This window comes from Salmo salar, chromosome ssa05 (assembly GCF_905237065.1).
Source record: "Salmo salar chromosome ssa05, Ssal_v3.1, whole genome shotgun sequence".
NCBI lineage: Eukaryota > Metazoa > Chordata > Actinopteri > Salmoniformes > Salmonidae > Salmo > Salmo salar.
This window is the reverse complement of record NC_059446.1, coordinates 37,035,026-37,052,587: the sequence shown is the minus strand read 5'-3', so window position 1 is coordinate 37,052,587 and position 17,562 is coordinate 37,035,026. Positions and strand designations below refer to the sequence as shown.

At 44.4% G+C, this 17,562-nt stretch overlaps 1 protein-coding gene across 2 annotated transcripts in view; it reads right to left on the bottom strand.

Moving 5' to 3' along the window:
• Positions 1 to 2,475: 2,475 nt before the first annotated feature.
• bcorl1 (BCL6 corepressor-like 1) overlaps positions 2,476 to 17,562 on the bottom strand; it is a 40,416-nt gene continuing 25,329 nt past the window's right edge. For both annotated transcript variants that reach the window (XM_014199766.2, XM_014199765.2), the window contains exons 2-12: positions 11,205 to 11,295; positions 8,435 to 11,077; positions 7,925 to 8,057; positions 7,327 to 7,776; positions 6,641 to 6,849; positions 6,125 to 6,382; positions 5,688 to 5,854; positions 5,315 to 5,460; positions 4,750 to 4,827; positions 4,361 to 4,520; positions 2,476 to 4,146 (exon numbers count right to left, since the gene is read on the bottom strand). In XM_014199766.2, the coding sequence (XP_014055241.2) occupies positions 3,816 to 4,146; positions 4,361 to 4,520; positions 4,750 to 4,827; positions 5,315 to 5,460; positions 5,688 to 5,854; positions 6,125 to 6,382; positions 6,641 to 6,849; positions 7,327 to 7,776; positions 7,925 to 8,057; positions 8,435 to 11,077; positions 11,205 to 11,210 (4,581 nt within the window). In that variant the 5' untranslated portion in view covers positions 11,211 to 11,295 and the 3' untranslated portion in view covers positions 2,476 to 3,815. The remainder of the gene's footprint in view (positions 4,147 to 4,360; positions 4,521 to 4,749; positions 4,828 to 5,314; positions 5,461 to 5,687; positions 5,855 to 6,124; positions 6,383 to 6,640; positions 6,850 to 7,326; positions 7,777 to 7,924; positions 8,058 to 8,434; positions 11,078 to 11,204; positions 11,296 to 17,562) is intronic.

The following is a 17,562-nucleotide window of genomic DNA, read 5'->3' as shown; positions in this document are numbered from 1 at the left end:
CCTGTTCCTGGAGAGCTACTGTCCTGTAGGTTTTAGCTCCAATCCTAATGTAACATGCCTAATTCTAATAACTAGCTGGTTGATAAGCTGAATCAGGTTAGTTACAACTGAGGTTGGAGTGAAAACCTACAGGAGCGTAGCTTTCCAGGAACAGGGTTGGAGAGCCCTGTTCTATATAGATGTCTCAAGCGTTGGCAACTTTGACACAGGTGGCATATTTGTGCAACGCACAGCTTGATCACAAGTACTCCATCATTTGTAAGTGCAACTAATTCCCCATGTTTCTCTGTCAACACGGTGCCATCTGGTGGAGAATCTATTTTTATAATAGAAATGCATATGGGCATCACAATTTAGATACTGGATAGTCAAGAGAGTTTTTCAAAGAGTGTTCTAAAATATCCTATAATGACACATTTATTATGTTACGCAGAATTATATCATCAGCATCAGCAGCGGCGGGTGGCAGGTAGCCTAGTGGTTAGAACGTTGGGCCAGTAACCAAAAGGTAGCTGGGTTGAATCCCCGAGCTGACAAGGTAAAAATCTGTAGTTCTGAACAAGGCAGTTAACCCACTGTTCCCCAGTAGGCTGTCATTGTAAATAAGAATTTGTTCTTAATTAACTTGCCTAGTTAAATAAAGGTTAACATTTTTTTTTTTTTAAGTATTTTCAATTGCAAAAAACAAACCCAGTTAAATAAAAACTAGTGGTGATACAGAAAGACGTCCGTGACTTGACGCAGGTAGGCTTCTACACTTTGCACCCCTCCAGCTTTACAGATTTATGGCACTAGACTGGGTCACTAGTTCTCTTCTGTGGAGATAATCAAATCCTTATCACAGCGTCATGCTGTGTACCTTCGAATTTCATACGAAGGTGGATATTTCCTTGACCGTGCAAGTTTTTATATTTCAGAGAAGTTAGTGTAATTTACAGCGGGCCTATTTAGGCTATTAAAAATTGTTTCATGTTATTGGCCATCATGGGCATTAGGCTGATGATAAGATTGGATAGGTTACATACACCTCTTGAAGAGGTCAATTTATCACCAGTCAGAGGATTACGACCAAGTTCCAGCTAACAGTCGTTTGCCCCGCACCACACCTATATATTTGTCTGCCTTTAGACTTACACAATACGGTCTAAAATGTAAAAGGTTGTGGTAAGCGTTATCTTAAAATGAGCTCAGAGCAACTGACTGTAAATACAATACACCCAGATAGCACATAATGTTCTGAGAACCATATGTTTCTTAGAGTTTGGTGAGAGCGTGGTTGTCCTACGGTTACTTCGCATACAACCTTCCCACAACTTTCTGGGAATGGTGCAGGATAGTTGCTTGGCTTTGGAACACTCAGCACATTTTCTTGGTATTTATTACTTTAACAGAACATTTCCTTAAAGTTCAAACTTAGTTACATTTAATTTCAATTTTGGTAATGTTCTAGGAACATTCTCCAACTGGTTTGACATTGGGAATGTTCTGAAATAGTTCAGAGAACGTTAAGAAACAACGGTTTTCGGTGGGAATTTCAGTACTTCGGCATAATGTTTCCTACAGGTTTCCTCATGGTTCTATTTAAAGTAATGTTCTCAAATTGTTCCAAGAACATTAAGAAACAATGTTCTTCTGTGTTGAATTTCAGTACTTCAGCATAACATTTCCTCATGGTTCAATTTAAAGCCATGTTCTTAAATTGTTCCAGAGAATGATAAGAACACTTTAGTAATGTTCAGAGAAAGTTCTAAGAATGTTATTTAAAAACATATACATTCCGTTCTCAGCATCAACAAAACTCCCTCTATCCTGTTAAGTCTGTTCAGGTGTTGGCAGCACCCAGTAATTGGCCACACCTGATTTTAATGAGCACTTGTTTCCTTTGAAATGGGGTCTGTTTAAATAGAATAAAATGAACACCTTTGTATGCAGAAAAAAAAACTTGGCATGCTAGCTCCATCCTGGTGGCGCTTTGAACTAATTCCATGCATGGATAGTGAACAGAAGATTACCGGTTTGAATCTCACTGATGCTGTGTTACAATAAAACATGTGTTTTCCCATGAATAATGCCTATCTGTGCTCGGAGTTCAAAAAAGTTAACCCAAAATAAGATAGCATTGTTATAAAAAGACTTGAAACATTCAGTGTAAGTTTTAAGGAAGTTATTCAAAAACCTCCAAATAACCTATCATTTATTTTCTCAAAGCATTAATAAAACCTCCCAGGAAAACATTCAGGGAACCATAGTAAAACATTCTCAGAACCTCGATGCAACCTAAAAATTAACGTTCCCAGAACAGGCATAATTTTCACTTCCATTCTCAGAATGTTTAAAAAAAACATTCAGTTTTACTGGCTTCGTTCCCAGAACCAATGGGAAACCAAAAACGTACATTCCCACAACCTCCAAGGAAGTAAATGTGCTAGATGGGTATGCTTTCAGAAGAGTAAAATGAATACCCACAAACAATACTTCACAATCATGCTTTATTCTGGTTGATTTCATAAAAAAGAATCAAATAAAAGGTTAACCTGTTTTAACAGCACTCACACAAGCAGTACATTATTGTCCTCTTCTCCAGACTAGATGTATTCCACTTTCTCCATCATAGGTAATGAAACTATACTCTCTCTTTACATTTCTGTCACTTCACCTTAATTAAATATAATTTATTGGTTTTAACTTCAAACAAAAACTTCATTGATTGTCAACACAAATTCTAGCTTAGCACCAGTACAATAAAACTGTACTTTTGCTTGTTAAAATACTGTTTGCAATAAGGGAAAAAACAAAAATCTCGGGAAGGATAAAGGGATCCTTAATTGTACATTTCAAATGAAGCACCAACCATACAAAGCAATTTTTCAAATATATTAATGACTATTAAATTAAGCACAAACAGTGTAAATAAAACACACGCGCCACAAAGCACGTTGGAGTCCATCTGTAGCGCAATGAGGAGGACGGAGGAGTGATGAGCAAGGAGCAGTAAAAGGATACCTATCCAATCCCTCCCATGAGTCAGTCTTATGCAGCAACGTGAAGGTTAACCAGAGGACCCTGGACTCCACAGATACCATGTGTCACTTCCTCTCAGTTACTGAAAGTTATCCACATGATTCTAGATCACTATGGTTCTATGGTTCTGTTAGCTGGGAAGATGTGTGTGTGTGTGTGTGTCTGTAGTCTGTTCTCTGTGGGTCTCTGGGTCTCCCAGGTTAACGGAGGGACCATCTGGCCCCAGGGCCTTCCTGCCACTGTTAGCTGGCCTGGCCTGGCTGTAAGCCTCTTAGCTGCACGCTAGAGTTCACCAAGATAAAAGCCTTGGATTATCTCCCACCCAAAAATATTTGCTTTCCCTCAGGAACAAACTGAACAAAACCACACACCAAAAAATCCTAAAACATAATCCATCCCTTGCCACACGAATACATTACAACCAAATGTGTTCACCCTGGTGGCAAGATATACATATATTAACAAACATATAGAATCATAAAAAAGGGGGTTTCTGAATTTTCTCTTTGATTCCGAAATATACCTACAGATTGGAACCTGAAAGCTGCCCTCCAGCACTGAGCACCCATCCACGAGGTGGCGCTGCCATGACCCCTATTTCACCTCAATGTGGAGGTCCCAGGTCATTAGTGAGGTGTGTTCTTCCCAGTGGCGTTGCCAGAGTTTGGCCACAACCACCGTTACGACGGCGCCTCCAGACATTGTTGACTTTGATCTGCTGCTCGTGGGGAGGTTAGGTTGAGACACTGGGGACGTGTAGATGTGTGAGGGGCTGAGAGCGAGAGGAGGGTGGGCTACCGGCTGCAGGGAGTGGCTGTATCCGTCCTGTCCCCTTCCTCCTCCCCCTCCTGTAGGATGTGAATGGAGGAACCCAGCAGTCCTTGTAGCTCCGGTACACAGCGGACCAGCTCCACCAGCCCCTCCCCCTCCTCCCTGTCCTCCTCCTCCTTTTCCTCTCCCTGAGGCTGTGCAGAGGCTGTGCTCACCTGGCTGACCGACACCTGCCTCCACAGCTCTGTCCGCGCCAGGCTCACCACCTCCAAGTGCGGGTACCGCACTCGGAATATCCGGGACGACATCTTCAGCCGCTTCAGAACATCCGTCAACAGGAACCAATTGCAAAAGCTGTCAGGGACAAACATAAGGTTTGTATTACAACTAGCTGAGCCTATCCAACAAGCTGATATCTGAAGAGTGGTTGCAAGGATTTCAAAAGGTGCTTCTGGGTTTAAAATGACAAGCAGAAACAAAAACACTAGAATATGGGTGGAAAAGCGGGGAGACTATGTATTTGAATGATTGTGTTGACAGGTGATTTTCTGCTTTGGTGTTGACTCACCCCTGGGTTAACGACACTTGGACATGGAAGCAGGCTAAGAGGGGCTCTGAGGAAAATTCAAACAGGAGACAGTCCCCATCGGAGTCTCTCTCCTTATTCCCTTCTCTCTCCTCCTCCCGCTGCGAGAGCAGGAAGTCCCAGCATGCCTCCTGGCCAGTCTCTGAAAAAAACATTTTGTGATGTGAGCTCAGGATGGCCGGGAGAACTCGCTTCACCTTCGTTCTAAGGACTAATAGCCTCTTGTTTGACCATGGGCTTAAGGCTCCCCTAGTGGACTGCTCTGTTCCTAACAACCACACTATGCATTCTAATCATGACATAACACAGATAACAGTGGATGCAGAGGTCAATGGTGAGGAAAAGAAACCAAACAAGCGAAGGTTTCTTACCAAACACAGAGCTGCTGTAGAATTCCCATGGCAGGCTGGGGTCCTGGTCACTTCTCCCCTCCAGGTCTGTGAAGTACTCTGAAACAAAGAACATCCAGGGTCAGATTAAAAAAGGCCACCAAACACTACCCTGTGACGTTCTGAACAGGACAGACTCCTGAGTGGGCTCCAGAGTGGCGCAGCGGTCTAAGGCACTGCATCTCAGTGGTAGGGGCGTCGCTACAGACCCTGGTTCGATTCCAGGCTGTATCACAACCGGCCGTGATTGGGAGTCCAATATGTCGGCGCACAATTGGCCCAGTGTTGTCCGGGTTAGGGTAGGCCGTCGTTGTAAATAAATAAGAATTTGTTCTTAACTGACTTTCCTAGTTAAATAAAGGTCAAATAAAAATCTAATGGTCTGTTTTCTGGTATAAATATGGAAACATCAAACAGCATCGGGCACTGATATGAATGACAATAAGATCCACAAAATGAGTAATCCTCCAATGTTAGTGATCTGTGGCAATGTTGTGTGATGTCTGTCACAGGGGTCAAAGGTTAAGGAGATGACAGGTTAGAGTACCTTTGAGGAAGGTCTTCATGCTGGGGCTCTGGGCCAGTTTGACCACTGTCTGCCCGGAGTAGGTGGCCAGGGTTGGGTCTGCCCCATGGTTCAGCAGCATCCACACCACAGGTAGATTATCACTGGCTACTGCATCATGGATAGGCCTGACAAAATACAATAGCACAAATGTGTTACTTTTCACTTCTTCAACTAACATACATTTCAACGGATCTCCAATAAGCCAAGCTTGAATGTCATATTTTATGCAACAGATATAGCCCAGAAAGTGATTTATTGCAGGCATAACCCTTCAGCTCAGGAGTGTATGGCAAACAATATCCTCATTAAGTCTGAGCTCTCATTAAGTGTTTAGTAGTGCTTAGAAGCTCACCGTGTTCCGTCCTGGGCGCTGCAGTTGACGTCGGCGCCGTACTTCAGCAGCACCTGGACGATATGGCTCCAGCCTCGAGAGCACGCCTCGTGGAGAGCTGTGTAACCTGCGTTGTCACGCCGATTGACCTCCCGCACATCCTTCTCCAGACAATAGTGCACCACGTCCTGAAGAAAAAAAGTACACTTGAACTTGTCTTTTCCTACTAGCCATGACTTTGCTGATAACTACTTTATTGAGGTAACATTTAGCTACTTTAAGATGAATGCATTAACTAAGTCGCTCTGGCTAAGAGGGTCTACTAAATGACTAAAATGTACATGTAACGTCAATTCATGTTTGATAAACTGAATTCTGTTTGGGGTTAGGGTCTGGTATGAGGTATAGGGCCCACCACACCTGAGTAATGGCAGGGGGAAAGCGCAGTAGAGCAGTACCTGGTAGCCCAATCGGGCGGCTCTTTGTAGCAGAGTTTCCCCGGCGTTCTTGTTGACAATGAGCCGGCGAACCTCTGGAGGAACAGGTCTGCTAGGGGGAGACTCTGGTGCCCCTCCTCTCCCTTTCTTACAGGCTGGAGGGGAGGTCGGGCCCTTAGGGGTGGCCGAGAGGCCTGCTGGTTTCTTAGCGTTGGGGCTGTCATCATCCGTTGCCAAAGAGGTAGGGCGCTTGCCCAAGCTGGAACGCTTGGTCTTGAGCTGCATAAAAAAATGTAATAAAAAAAAAAAGCAGGGTAATGAGAAAGTCATGTGTGACAGCAAGGACGAATGTCCTCACACTCTGCGCTGGAGGAAATCAGCTGCCAGAGCACGAAATACGTAGTACAGATTTGCGCCACAAGGGGGCACCATGAGCCAAGCTTTTAGGCTCATCACATCTCACAACAAGGATCTGTTTGACAGGAAACAGAACTCCAGATCTATGGCCTCTGCGATGGATGCTGCTAAACTTCCTACCTTCTTGGGCTCGTCTGTGTCACTCAAGTGCTTGCTCTTGAACTTCCTCTTCCCAGAGGGCTTGTCGCTGGGCTCTGGGGAGGCCTCTCTCTCCGGGCGCCGCACCGACCCTGAGCGGGTGAACGAGGGCCTCCTGTGACCAGGCTCTGGGCTGGCGCCACGACAGGTCAGAGTGGCACTGAGGCGTGGGTACATGCCAGTCCTCAAATCTAGCACAACACAGAAAATATTTACTCAACGGTTATAAGCAGTATGTTGGGTGTTGGTAAATGTTGGTGTGGTCTCATGCTGGTGAGGATCACCAGCTGTGTACAGACAGGCTCATATGAAGCCACAATATTTGTTTGGGCAGACTTCTTGTATAATCTTCACACTTGGTAGTCGATGGCAGCTAGAGGCACAAACAATGAGGCTTGCCCCATCACAGTAAAGATGCCTTCCATCTCTGCTGAAGTGTGCCATCCAAAATAAAGAATGTATTAATGGCACATGGATGATTTCACATAATTAACTACAAATAGAGGGAAGCTACTGTATTCAAAATCAGTTATACTGTTTACAGTTATATTCAGTCACTCAACTCTACCCAACTTTGCATTGTGTAAGGGCCACTGTGTAAGGCCCACATCCAAACAAACCTTCAACTGCACTGTCTATTTTATTTTTCATTTCCAGGTGAACCGTACCTGATCGAGTACCCTGCCTGGTGAGGACAGATCTCTCCTCCCCCTCTCCGTCTCCATCCTTGTCCTTCTCCGTGATATACTCCCCATTCTGGTACTTCCTGTTCCGGCAGCGGTTCCGTTTCTTGCGTTTCGGGGTGTCTCCCTCAGTGCTTGGGACGGGCCTGGCCTTGCACTGTTCAGCCTTCTCAGGCAGGGGGTTGGTGCGCGGTCTGCCCCTGGGCCGGGGGGGTGGGTATGTAGGGGGAGGAGGAGGAGTTGGGGGAGGTGGAGGAGAGGGAGTAGCAAAGCCCCAGTCGTCCAGCCGAGCCTCATCAGCCCTCCGCCGGCCCCTCCTCAGCCTGGGGGTGGAGCTCTCAGAGGACGCTGGCTCCTTACTGGGTCTGCCAGGGCTGCTGAGGGAGACTGGGGTCTCAGATCTCTGGGGACTGAGGAGAGGACTGCTCACACTACCTGTGGGACCCACATCAAAAACAGACTCACTCATAGCGCTCTAAAACAAAGTGGACAAGAGGAATCGTGACGAAGGATTTCTGATTAGATCTTTGGCTGAGGTAGTATGTGAAGTTCTATTCTAGACTGTCACAAGAGACAGACCTACCTGGTTTGTTGTGAGCAGCCTGCTTGTTATCAGTTGGGCTGCTCTTCTCCTTGCGAGTGTTCTCCCCCTCATCCCTGTGTAGGGATGGTTCCACCAGCGTCAGACTGTGCTCCAGTACAGGTACACATGGTTCCTTCCATGGCAACACACAGGGGACAAAGTGAGTGCACTAAATAGGCCATTCAGGTAATCGATCATAAAGCTTGGATGGTGATGGAGAGCATACAGAGAAACTACTGGACTGTATAAACATTGAATTGCCTTTTGTATTTCAAATCAGTATAGTTGAATCATAATGCAATAACACAGACAGGTATGTTTTGATGGGCGGTTGATATTTCATTTTTTTTTTAAAATTATGCTTCATTATAAATGCAGACGAGTCAAGTGTGTGAATGTAGTGGTTTTTCTTTCTTTGTTCAACCAACAAAAGAGAATAATGCCATTGTAAACAACACAATCAAAGCAACTCATCTAAATGGAATTCTAAATAGGAGAATAACAACGTACCTTTTTGGGACTTGGTTCTTTCTTAACTGGGGTGGCTTCCTGGTCTTGCTTTTTCTTCACTGGCGCCGCAGCCTTCTTTAAATGGTCCGGTGAAGCCTTCTCCTTTGCCGGCTTCCTTGGACTAGGGGACTTCTTCTGTTTGCTGATGGCAGCTTTCGCTTTGGTGGGAGACTCCTCTTTAATTCCATTTGTCTTCTCTACCTCGGCTACCCCTGCACACTGGCCAGTGAGGATGGATAGGGCAATCCCCTCCAATTTAGCACGGGGAGCGAGACCAGCAGGGGCCATACTCTCCTCCACCGTTTCTCCCTCCAACTCCTGGGCCAATTTGCTGTCCATCCTGTTTCTGTTAGCTGAACCACTGCTTCTAAAGGCATGGGTGTGGCTGGTGCTGTATGCAGAGACCTGTATCTCTTTGCCACCTGCCTGCTCCCCCAGTTTAATATGTTTCTCAGTACTCCTTTCTTTGGACTCAGAGACACTCATTTTCTCAAGTTTGTTCGTGACTTGTGTGGAATCCCCTTGAAAGGAAAGTGTCTCGTTGTTCTCCACAGATCTGATAGGTGGGCATCCAAAAGCAGCAGTCTGATGTAACAATATGTCCTTGCCCGCAGTGTGAGAGCTCACCACTTCAGGCTTTCTGGATGTCACAGGTGCTAGATGGCAGTATCCCTCGCTAGTCAATGCAGTGGTCTCTAGAGCTTTCTGCTTCACTATGGACTCAAGGTTGGACAGGGGGGACTTGGTTCTGTCCCACTTTTCGGCTTCCATTCTGGACGGGCTTTGATGGGCACCCTGAAATTTGGGACCATCTGAACCTGTGCCCCCCTTGACCTTGGGAGTCCCTTGAATAACCTTTCTCTGAACAGAAGCACTTTGGTGAGGAAGAAGTGCTGGTCGCTGCCATAACGGCTTGAGGATAGTGAGGGAGTATGGGATTGCTGCTTTGACACTTCCAGATTTCTGATGAGAGTGTGAGTTGGCAGAGCCGGGCAGAGCCGTGGCGAAAGCCCCCTTAGAGGGACAGTTTTGTGTTACAGCTGGGCTGGTACTGTTAGGGTGCTTGATACCATATACGTGCTGGTTGCCCTTAGTCATGAACGATGCCTTCTTTCCCCTTGAGGCCAAGTGTTCCCCTTGGTCAATGATAGAGATAGTCTCCTGTCTAGCGAAAGTCTGGAACTCGTCCTCAAAGGACCCCTTCCCATCTTTGCTACGCAGGGTGGAAGCAAGTATGGGGCTGGCCACACCTACATAGGTTCCTGGGAGGTTATTAATGGGGCCTTGAGAGGAACCTTTGACCCAGGATGAGTTGGGTTCCAAACCCTGATGAGTTAAGGGCCTACTAGCTTGCTTTAGAGCCCCATTTCGGTGGGTGTTGGGTAGGATGGGGTATGGCGCGGCAGAGCCATACGTGGCAGTATGGGGCCTCTTTGGATGGAGGGCAACTTTCTGACGTGCCTTGTTATGGAGATGCTCTGTGGTGGCAACCGTGTTTGGAGGGTCCTTGACCGTTTTTGGACGCTTCGACTTGGCGGACAGGTCGAGGGGTACATCTCTTGCTTCAGTCGGGCATGCAACTGCATGGTCATCAGCAGCAGATGGAACCTTCAGTTTTAGAAAGCCTACGGATGTCTTGTCTGCACTGCGGTGCGTAAGGTCTTTCTCCACATAGTTCAGCAGCCTGCCCTGAGTGGTGATGCTGGCCAGTGCAGGGCCACAGCAGATGGCAGCGGAGGGAGACAACGTGAAGTGGGTTGGTACGGCAGAGCCTAATGCTGGGTGCTGTATTGGGAGCGCGATAGTGGGGGAGGCCACCACTGAGGCGATAGTGGATTTATGCTCCCTCCCAGCTTTGGAGCTCTTGCTACTGGACGACGAGTTACATTTGAGTTTGGGTGTTGAGTTGGGTGTTTTCTTTTGAGGTGCTGGACATTGACCCACTGAGAAGTGATATGGATAAGTCTGCAGCAGTGGCGCAACACCAGCAGCTGCGCTTAGTGGTTGACTCCCCTTCTGAAACTGGCTGGCTGTGGCTTCTCTCAATGCTGCGATCTGACCCAATGCGGGTGGAAGAGTGATTTTGCAGAGTGGAGATGAGAAGTTAGTGGAGGGAAGAAAAGTAACAGGCTGGCCTGGTTTAAACAGTGTTGAGCGTTGAAACCCAGCGGGAAGACTAATCACTGACTGGGTCTGAGCATGTGGCTTCTTATTGGACGTCACACCACTGTGGCTTGGGTTAACTGGGTCCTCAGGGCTGTTCTTTGTACCACACGGCCACTGATGTGTTGGAAAACCCCTAGGACCATCAGCCTTGGGTTTGGGGACCTCTGACCTCTTGTTTGCTCTCTTGTCAGAGCTAATGAGGGGAGGGCCTGACGTTGGAGCATTGCTGTGTTCTTGAGGGGGAGGGACCACTGGGCAATGGGTGAAGTTGCTAGGGTCTGAACAGACGTTGACTGGCATTTTACAGTCTGTTGCTGTGCTGGTCTTGTTTTGCTGACTGAGGGGCACATCTCCTCTGAGCTCAGGGGGCAGCGTCTGAGGGGGATTTCCCACCATGCTAGCAGATGCTTTAATCGGAGCACTGATCTCTCTGCTCACTGTGCCTCCATCCCCTACATTCATTGGAGTGGGATCCACCTAGATAACAAGAAAGTTACATTAAGCCCATGTTCACTACTCATGTAAATATCTCCCAGGTAAAGCACCATTGCATCATCTGTGAAGCTGACAGTTCACTCAGTCAGTGTTCAGGCACAAAAATTACCTGCATATGTGTTGCATTAACACAACATTCCTTAGGTGTAGTTGACCTCAGGTCTGCAGCAATGGGGTCTTCCTCTGTATAAGACGCTATGCTGTTGAACAAACAGATAAAAGACTTAGTATGATCTGTGACGATCTGATTTTTCTTTAACATAAAACAAAGTTGTGACTGCATTGACGTTTTTTTGATCTGCATTGACATTTGATCTGCATTGATCTTGTAAAACGTTCTGAAAAAGACAGTTGTTCAATAAAAGACAATTGCACATATATTGCATTTTTTTGTACTACTTTTACCAGCCGGCTACCACCCGGTACTCCACCCTGCACCTTAGGGACTGCTGTCCTATGTACATAGTCATTGAACATTGTCACTTTAATAATGTTTACATACTGTTTTACCCACTTTATATGTATATACTGTAGTCAAGGCTCATTCTAAAGAACTAATGCTGTACTCACCTTTCCTATTCACAAACTGTCTATACACACACCATTACACTACATGTTAATGTTTTTATATGTATGTATGTAAACTGTAAAGTATTTTGTCTGTAATGTCTTTTTCTTTATATGTCGGACCCCAATAAGACTAGCTGTCACCATAGGCGACAGAGCTGGTGTAACTGAGTCAGGTTTGTAAGCCTCCTTGCTCATACACGCTTTTTCAGTTCTGCCCACAAATTTTCTATTGGATTGAGGTCAGGGCTTTGTGATGGCCACTCCAATACCTTGACTTTGTTGTCCTTAAGCCATTTGCCACAACTTTGGAAGTATACTTGGAGTCATTGTCCATTTGGAAGACCCATTTGCGACCAAGCTTTAACTTTCTGACTGATGTCTTGAGATGCTGCTTCAATATATCCACAATTTTCCCGCCTCATGATGCCATCTACAGATGAAGTCGGAAGTTTACATACATACACCTTAGCCAAATATATTTAAACTCAGTTTCACAATTCCTGACATTTAATCCTACTAAAAATGCCCTGTCTTAGGTCAGTTAGGATCACCACTTTGTTTTAAGAATTTGAAATGTCAGAATAATAGTATAGAGAATGATTTATTTCAGCTTTTATTTCTTTCATCACATTCCCAGTGGGTCAGAAGTTTACATACACTCAGTTAGTATTTGGTAGCATTGCCTTTAAATTGTTTAATTTGGGTCGAAAGTGTCGGGTAGCCTTCCACAAGCTTCCCACAATAAATTGGGTGAATTTTGGCCTATTCCTCCTGACAGAGCTGGTGTAACGTCGTCGGGTTTGTAGGCCTCCTTGCTAGCACACGCCTTTTCAGTTCTGTCCAAAGATTTTCTATGGGATTGAGGTCAGGGCTTTGTAATGGCCACTCCAATTCCTTGACTTTGTTGTCCTTAAGCCATTTTGCCACAACTTTGGAAGTATACTTGGAGTCATTGTCCATTTGGAAGACCCATTTGCGACCAAGTTTTAACTTTCTGACTGATGTCTTGAGATGTTGCTTCAATATATCCACATCATTTTCCTGCCTCATGATGCCATCTATTTTGTGAAGTGCACCAGTCCCTCCTGCAGCAAAGCACCCCCACAACATGATGCTGCCACCCCCGTGCTTCACGGTTGGGATGGTGTTCTTCGGCTTGCAAGCCTCCCCCTTTGTCCTCCAAACATAACGATGGTCATTATGGCCAAACAGTTCTATTTTTGTTTCATCAGACCAGAGGACATTTCTCCAAAAAGGACGATCTTTGTCCCCATGTGCAGTTGCAAACCGTAGTCTGGCTTTTTTATGGCGGTTTTGGAGCAGTGGCTTCTTCCTTGCTGAGCGGCCTTTCAGGTTATGTCGATATAAGACTCGTTTAACTGTGGATATAGATACTTTTGTACCGGTTTCATCCAGCTTCTTCACAAGGTCCTTTGCTGTTGTTCCGGGATTGATTTGCACTTTTCAGACCAAAATACGTTAATCTCTAGGAGACAGAACGCGTCTCCTTCCTGAGCGGTATGACGGCTGCGTGGTCCCATGGTGTTTATACTTGCGTACTATTGTTTGTACAGATGAACGTGGTACCTTCAGGCGTTTGGAAATTGCTCTGAGGTCTTGGCTGATTCCTTTTGATTTTCCCATGATGTCAAGCAAAGAGGCACTAAGTTTGAAGGTAGGCCTTGAAATACATCCACAGGTACACCTCCAATTGACTCAAATTATGTCAATTAACCTATCAGAAGCTTCTAAAGCCATGACATCGTTTTCTGGAATTTTCCAAACTGTTTAAAAAAGGCACAGTTAACGTAGTGTATGTAAACTTCTGACCCACTGGAATTGTGATCCACTGAATTATAAGTGAAATAATCTGTCTGTAAATATTTGTTGGAAAAATGACTTGTGTCATGCACAAAGTATGTCTTAACCGACTTGCCAAAACTATAGTTTGTTAACAATAAATTTGTGGAGTGGTTGAAAAACGAGTTTTAATGACTCAAACCTAAGTGTATGTAAACTTCCGACTTCAACTGTACACACATACATACTGGTACTGTATGTATGTATGTATGTATGTATGTATGTATGTATGTATGTACAGTGAGGGAAAAAGTATTTTATCCCCTGCTGATTTTGTACGTTTGCCCACTGACAAAGAAATGATCAGTCTATAATATTAATGGTAGGTTCATTTGAACAGTGAGAGACAGAATAACAACAAAAATATCCAGAAAAACGCATGTCAAAAATGTTATAAATTGATTTGCATTTTAATGAGGTAAATAAGTATTTGACCCCTCTGCTAAACATGACTTAGTACTTGGTGGCAAAACCCTTGTTGGCAATCACAGAGGTCAGATGTTTCTTGTAGTTGGCCACCAGGTTTGCGCACATCTCAGGAGGGATTTTGTCCCACTCCTCTTTGCAGATCTTCTCCAAGTCATTAAGGTTTTGAGGCTGACGTTTGGCAACTCGAACCTTCAGCTCCCTCCATAGATTTTCTATGGGATTAAGGTCTGGCCGTGACCGTGTGTTTTGGGTCATTGTCATGCTGGAATACCCATCCACGACCCATTTTCAATGCCCTGGCTGAGGGAAGGAGGTTCTCACCTAAGATTTGATGGTACATGGCCCCGTCCATTGTCCCTTTGATGCGGTGAAGTTGTCCTGTCCCCTTAGCAGAAAAACACCCCCAAAGCATAATGTTTCCACCTCCATGTTTGACAGTGGGGATGGTGTTCTTGGGGTCATAGGCAGCATTCCTCCTCCTCCAAACACAGCGAGTTGAGTTGATGCCAAAGAGCTCCATTTTGGTCTCATCTGACCACAACACTTTCACCCAGTTGTCCTCTGAATCATTCAGATGTTCATTGGCAAACTTCAGACAGGCATGTATATGTGCTTTCTTGAGCAGGGGGACCTTGCGGGCGATGCAGGATATCAGTCCTTCACGGCGTAGTGTGTTACCAATTGTTTTCTTGGTGACTATGGTCCCAGCTGCATTGAGATCATTGACAAGATCCTCCCGTGTAGTTCTGGGCTGATTCCTCACCGTTCTCATGATCATTGCAACTCCACGAGGTGAGATCTTGCATGGAGCCCCAGGCCGAGGGAGATTGACAGTTATTTTGTGTTTCTTCCATTTGCGAATAATCGCACCAACTGTTGTCACCTTCTCACCAAGCTGCTTGGCGATGGTCTTGTAGCCCATTCCAGCCTTGTGTAGGTCTACAATCTTGTCCCCAACATCCTTGGAGAGCTCTTTGGTCTTGGCCATGGTGGAGAGTTTGGAATCTGATTGATTGATTGCTTCTGTGGACAGGTGTCTTTTATACAGGTAACAAATAGAGATTAGGAGCACTCCCTTTAACCTGTTATGGCTAGGGGGCAGTATTTTCACGGCCGGATAAAAAACGTACCCAATTTAATCTGATTATTACTCCTGCCCAGAAACTAGAATATGCATATAATTATTAGCTTTGGATAGAAAACACTCCAAAGTTTCTAAAACGGTTTGAATGGTGTCTGTGAGTATAACAGAACTCATTTGGCAGGCCAAAACCTGAGAAGATTCTGTACAGGAAGTACCCTGTCTGACCATTTCTTGGCCTTCTTGATTATCTCTATCCAATACAGGGGATCTCTGCTGTTACGTGACACTTCCTACGGCTCCCATGGGCTCTCAGAAGGCGGCAAAAAGCTGAATGATATCGAGGCAGCCCCTGGCTGAAAAACATTAGCGCATTTGGATAGTGGCCAGTCACAGTACTATGAGACTCAGGCTCGTGCACGAGGGGACCCCATGCTTTTATTTTCTCTCTCTTTTGTACGTAAACACGCTTTCCCGGTCGGAATATTATCGCTTTTTTATGAGAAAAATGGCATAAAAATTGATTTTAAACAGCGGTTGACATGCTTCGAAGTACGGTAATGGAATATTTAGATTTTTTTTGTCACGAAATGCGTCGTGCGCGTGACCCTTATTTACACTTCGGATAGTGTCTTGAACGCACGAACAAAACACCGCTATTTGGATATAACTATGGATTATTTTGAACCAAACCAACATTTGTTATTGAAGTAGCAGTTCTGGGAGTGCATTCTGACGAAGAACACCAAAGGTAATCAAACTTTTCTAATAGTAAATCGGAGTTTGGTCAGGGCTAAACTTGGTGGGTGTCTAAATAGCTAGCCGTGATGGCTGGGCTATCTACTCAGAATATTGCAAAATGTGCTTTCACCGAAAAGCTATTTTAAAATCGGACACCTCGATTGCACAAAGGAGTTCTGTATCTATAATTCTTAAAATAATTGTTCTGTTTTTTGTGAACGTTTATCGTGAGTAATTTAGTAAATTCACCGGAGGTTTGCGGGGGTATGCTAGTTCTGAACGTCGCATGCTAATGTAAAAAGCTGGTTTTTGATATAAATATGAACTTGATTGAACAAAACATGCATGTATTGTATAACATAATGTCCTAGGTGTGTCATCTGATGAAGATCATCAAAGGTTAGTGCTGTGGTTTTGGTTTTTGTGACATTATATGCTAGCTTGAAAAATGGGTGTCTGATTATTTCTGGCTGGGTACTCTGCTGACATAATCTAATGTTTTGCTTTCGTTGTAAAGCCTTTTTGAAATCGGACAGCGTGGTTAGATAAAGGAGAGTCTTGTCTTTAAAATGCTGTAAAATAGTAATATGTTTGAAAAATTGAAGTTTTTGTATTTTTGAGGAATTTGTAATTCGCGCCACGCCTATCATTGGATATTGGAGCAGGTGATCCGCTAGCGGAACGTCTAGATGTAAGAGGTTAAGAGTGTGCTCCTAATCTCAGCTCGTTACCTGTATAAAAGACACCTGGGAGCCAGAAATCTTTCTGATTGAGAGGGGGTCAAATACTTATTTCCCTCATTAAAATGCAAATCAATTTATAACATTTCTGACATGCGCTTTTCTGGATTTTTTTGTTGTTATTCTGTCTCTCACTGTTCAAATAAACCTACCATTAAAATTATAGACTGATCATTTCTATGTCAGTGGGCAAACGTACAAAATCAGCAGGGGATCAAATACTTTTTCCCTCACTGTACGTACATACATACATACATACATACATACATACATACATACATACATACATACATACATACATACATACATACATACATACATACATACATACATACATACAGTACCAGTCAAAAGTTTGGACACACCTACTCATTCAAGGGTTTTTATTTCTTTTTACCATTTTCTACATTGTAGAATAATAGTGAAGACATTATCAAAACTATGAAGTAACACATATGGAATCATGTAGTAGCCAAAAATGTGTTAAACAAATCAAAATATATTTTAGATTCTTCAAAGTAGCCACCCTTTGCCTTGATGACAGCTTTGCAAACTCTTGGCATTCTCTCAACCAGCTTCATGAGGTAGTCACCTGAATGCATTTCAATTAACAGGTTTGCCTTGTTAAAAGTTAATTTGTGGAATTCCTTTCCTTCTTAATGCGTTTGAGCCAATCAGTTGTGTTGTGACAAGGCAGGGTTGGTACACAGAAGATAGCCCTATTTGGTAAAAGACCAAGTCCATATTATGGCAAGACCTGCTGAAATAAGCAAAGAGAATAGACAGGCCGACATTACTTTAAGACATGAAGGTCAGTCAATCCGGAAAATGTCAAGAACTTTGAAAGTTTTTTCAAGTGCAGTCACAAAAACCATCAAGCGTTATGATGAATGCCTGGCTCTCATGAGGACCACCACAGGAAAGGAAGACCCAGAGTTACCTCTGCTGCAGAGGATAAGTTCATTAGAGTTTCCAGCCTCAGAAATCGGCAATTAACTGCACCTCAGATTGCAGCTCAAATAAATGCTTCACTGAGTTCAAGTAAC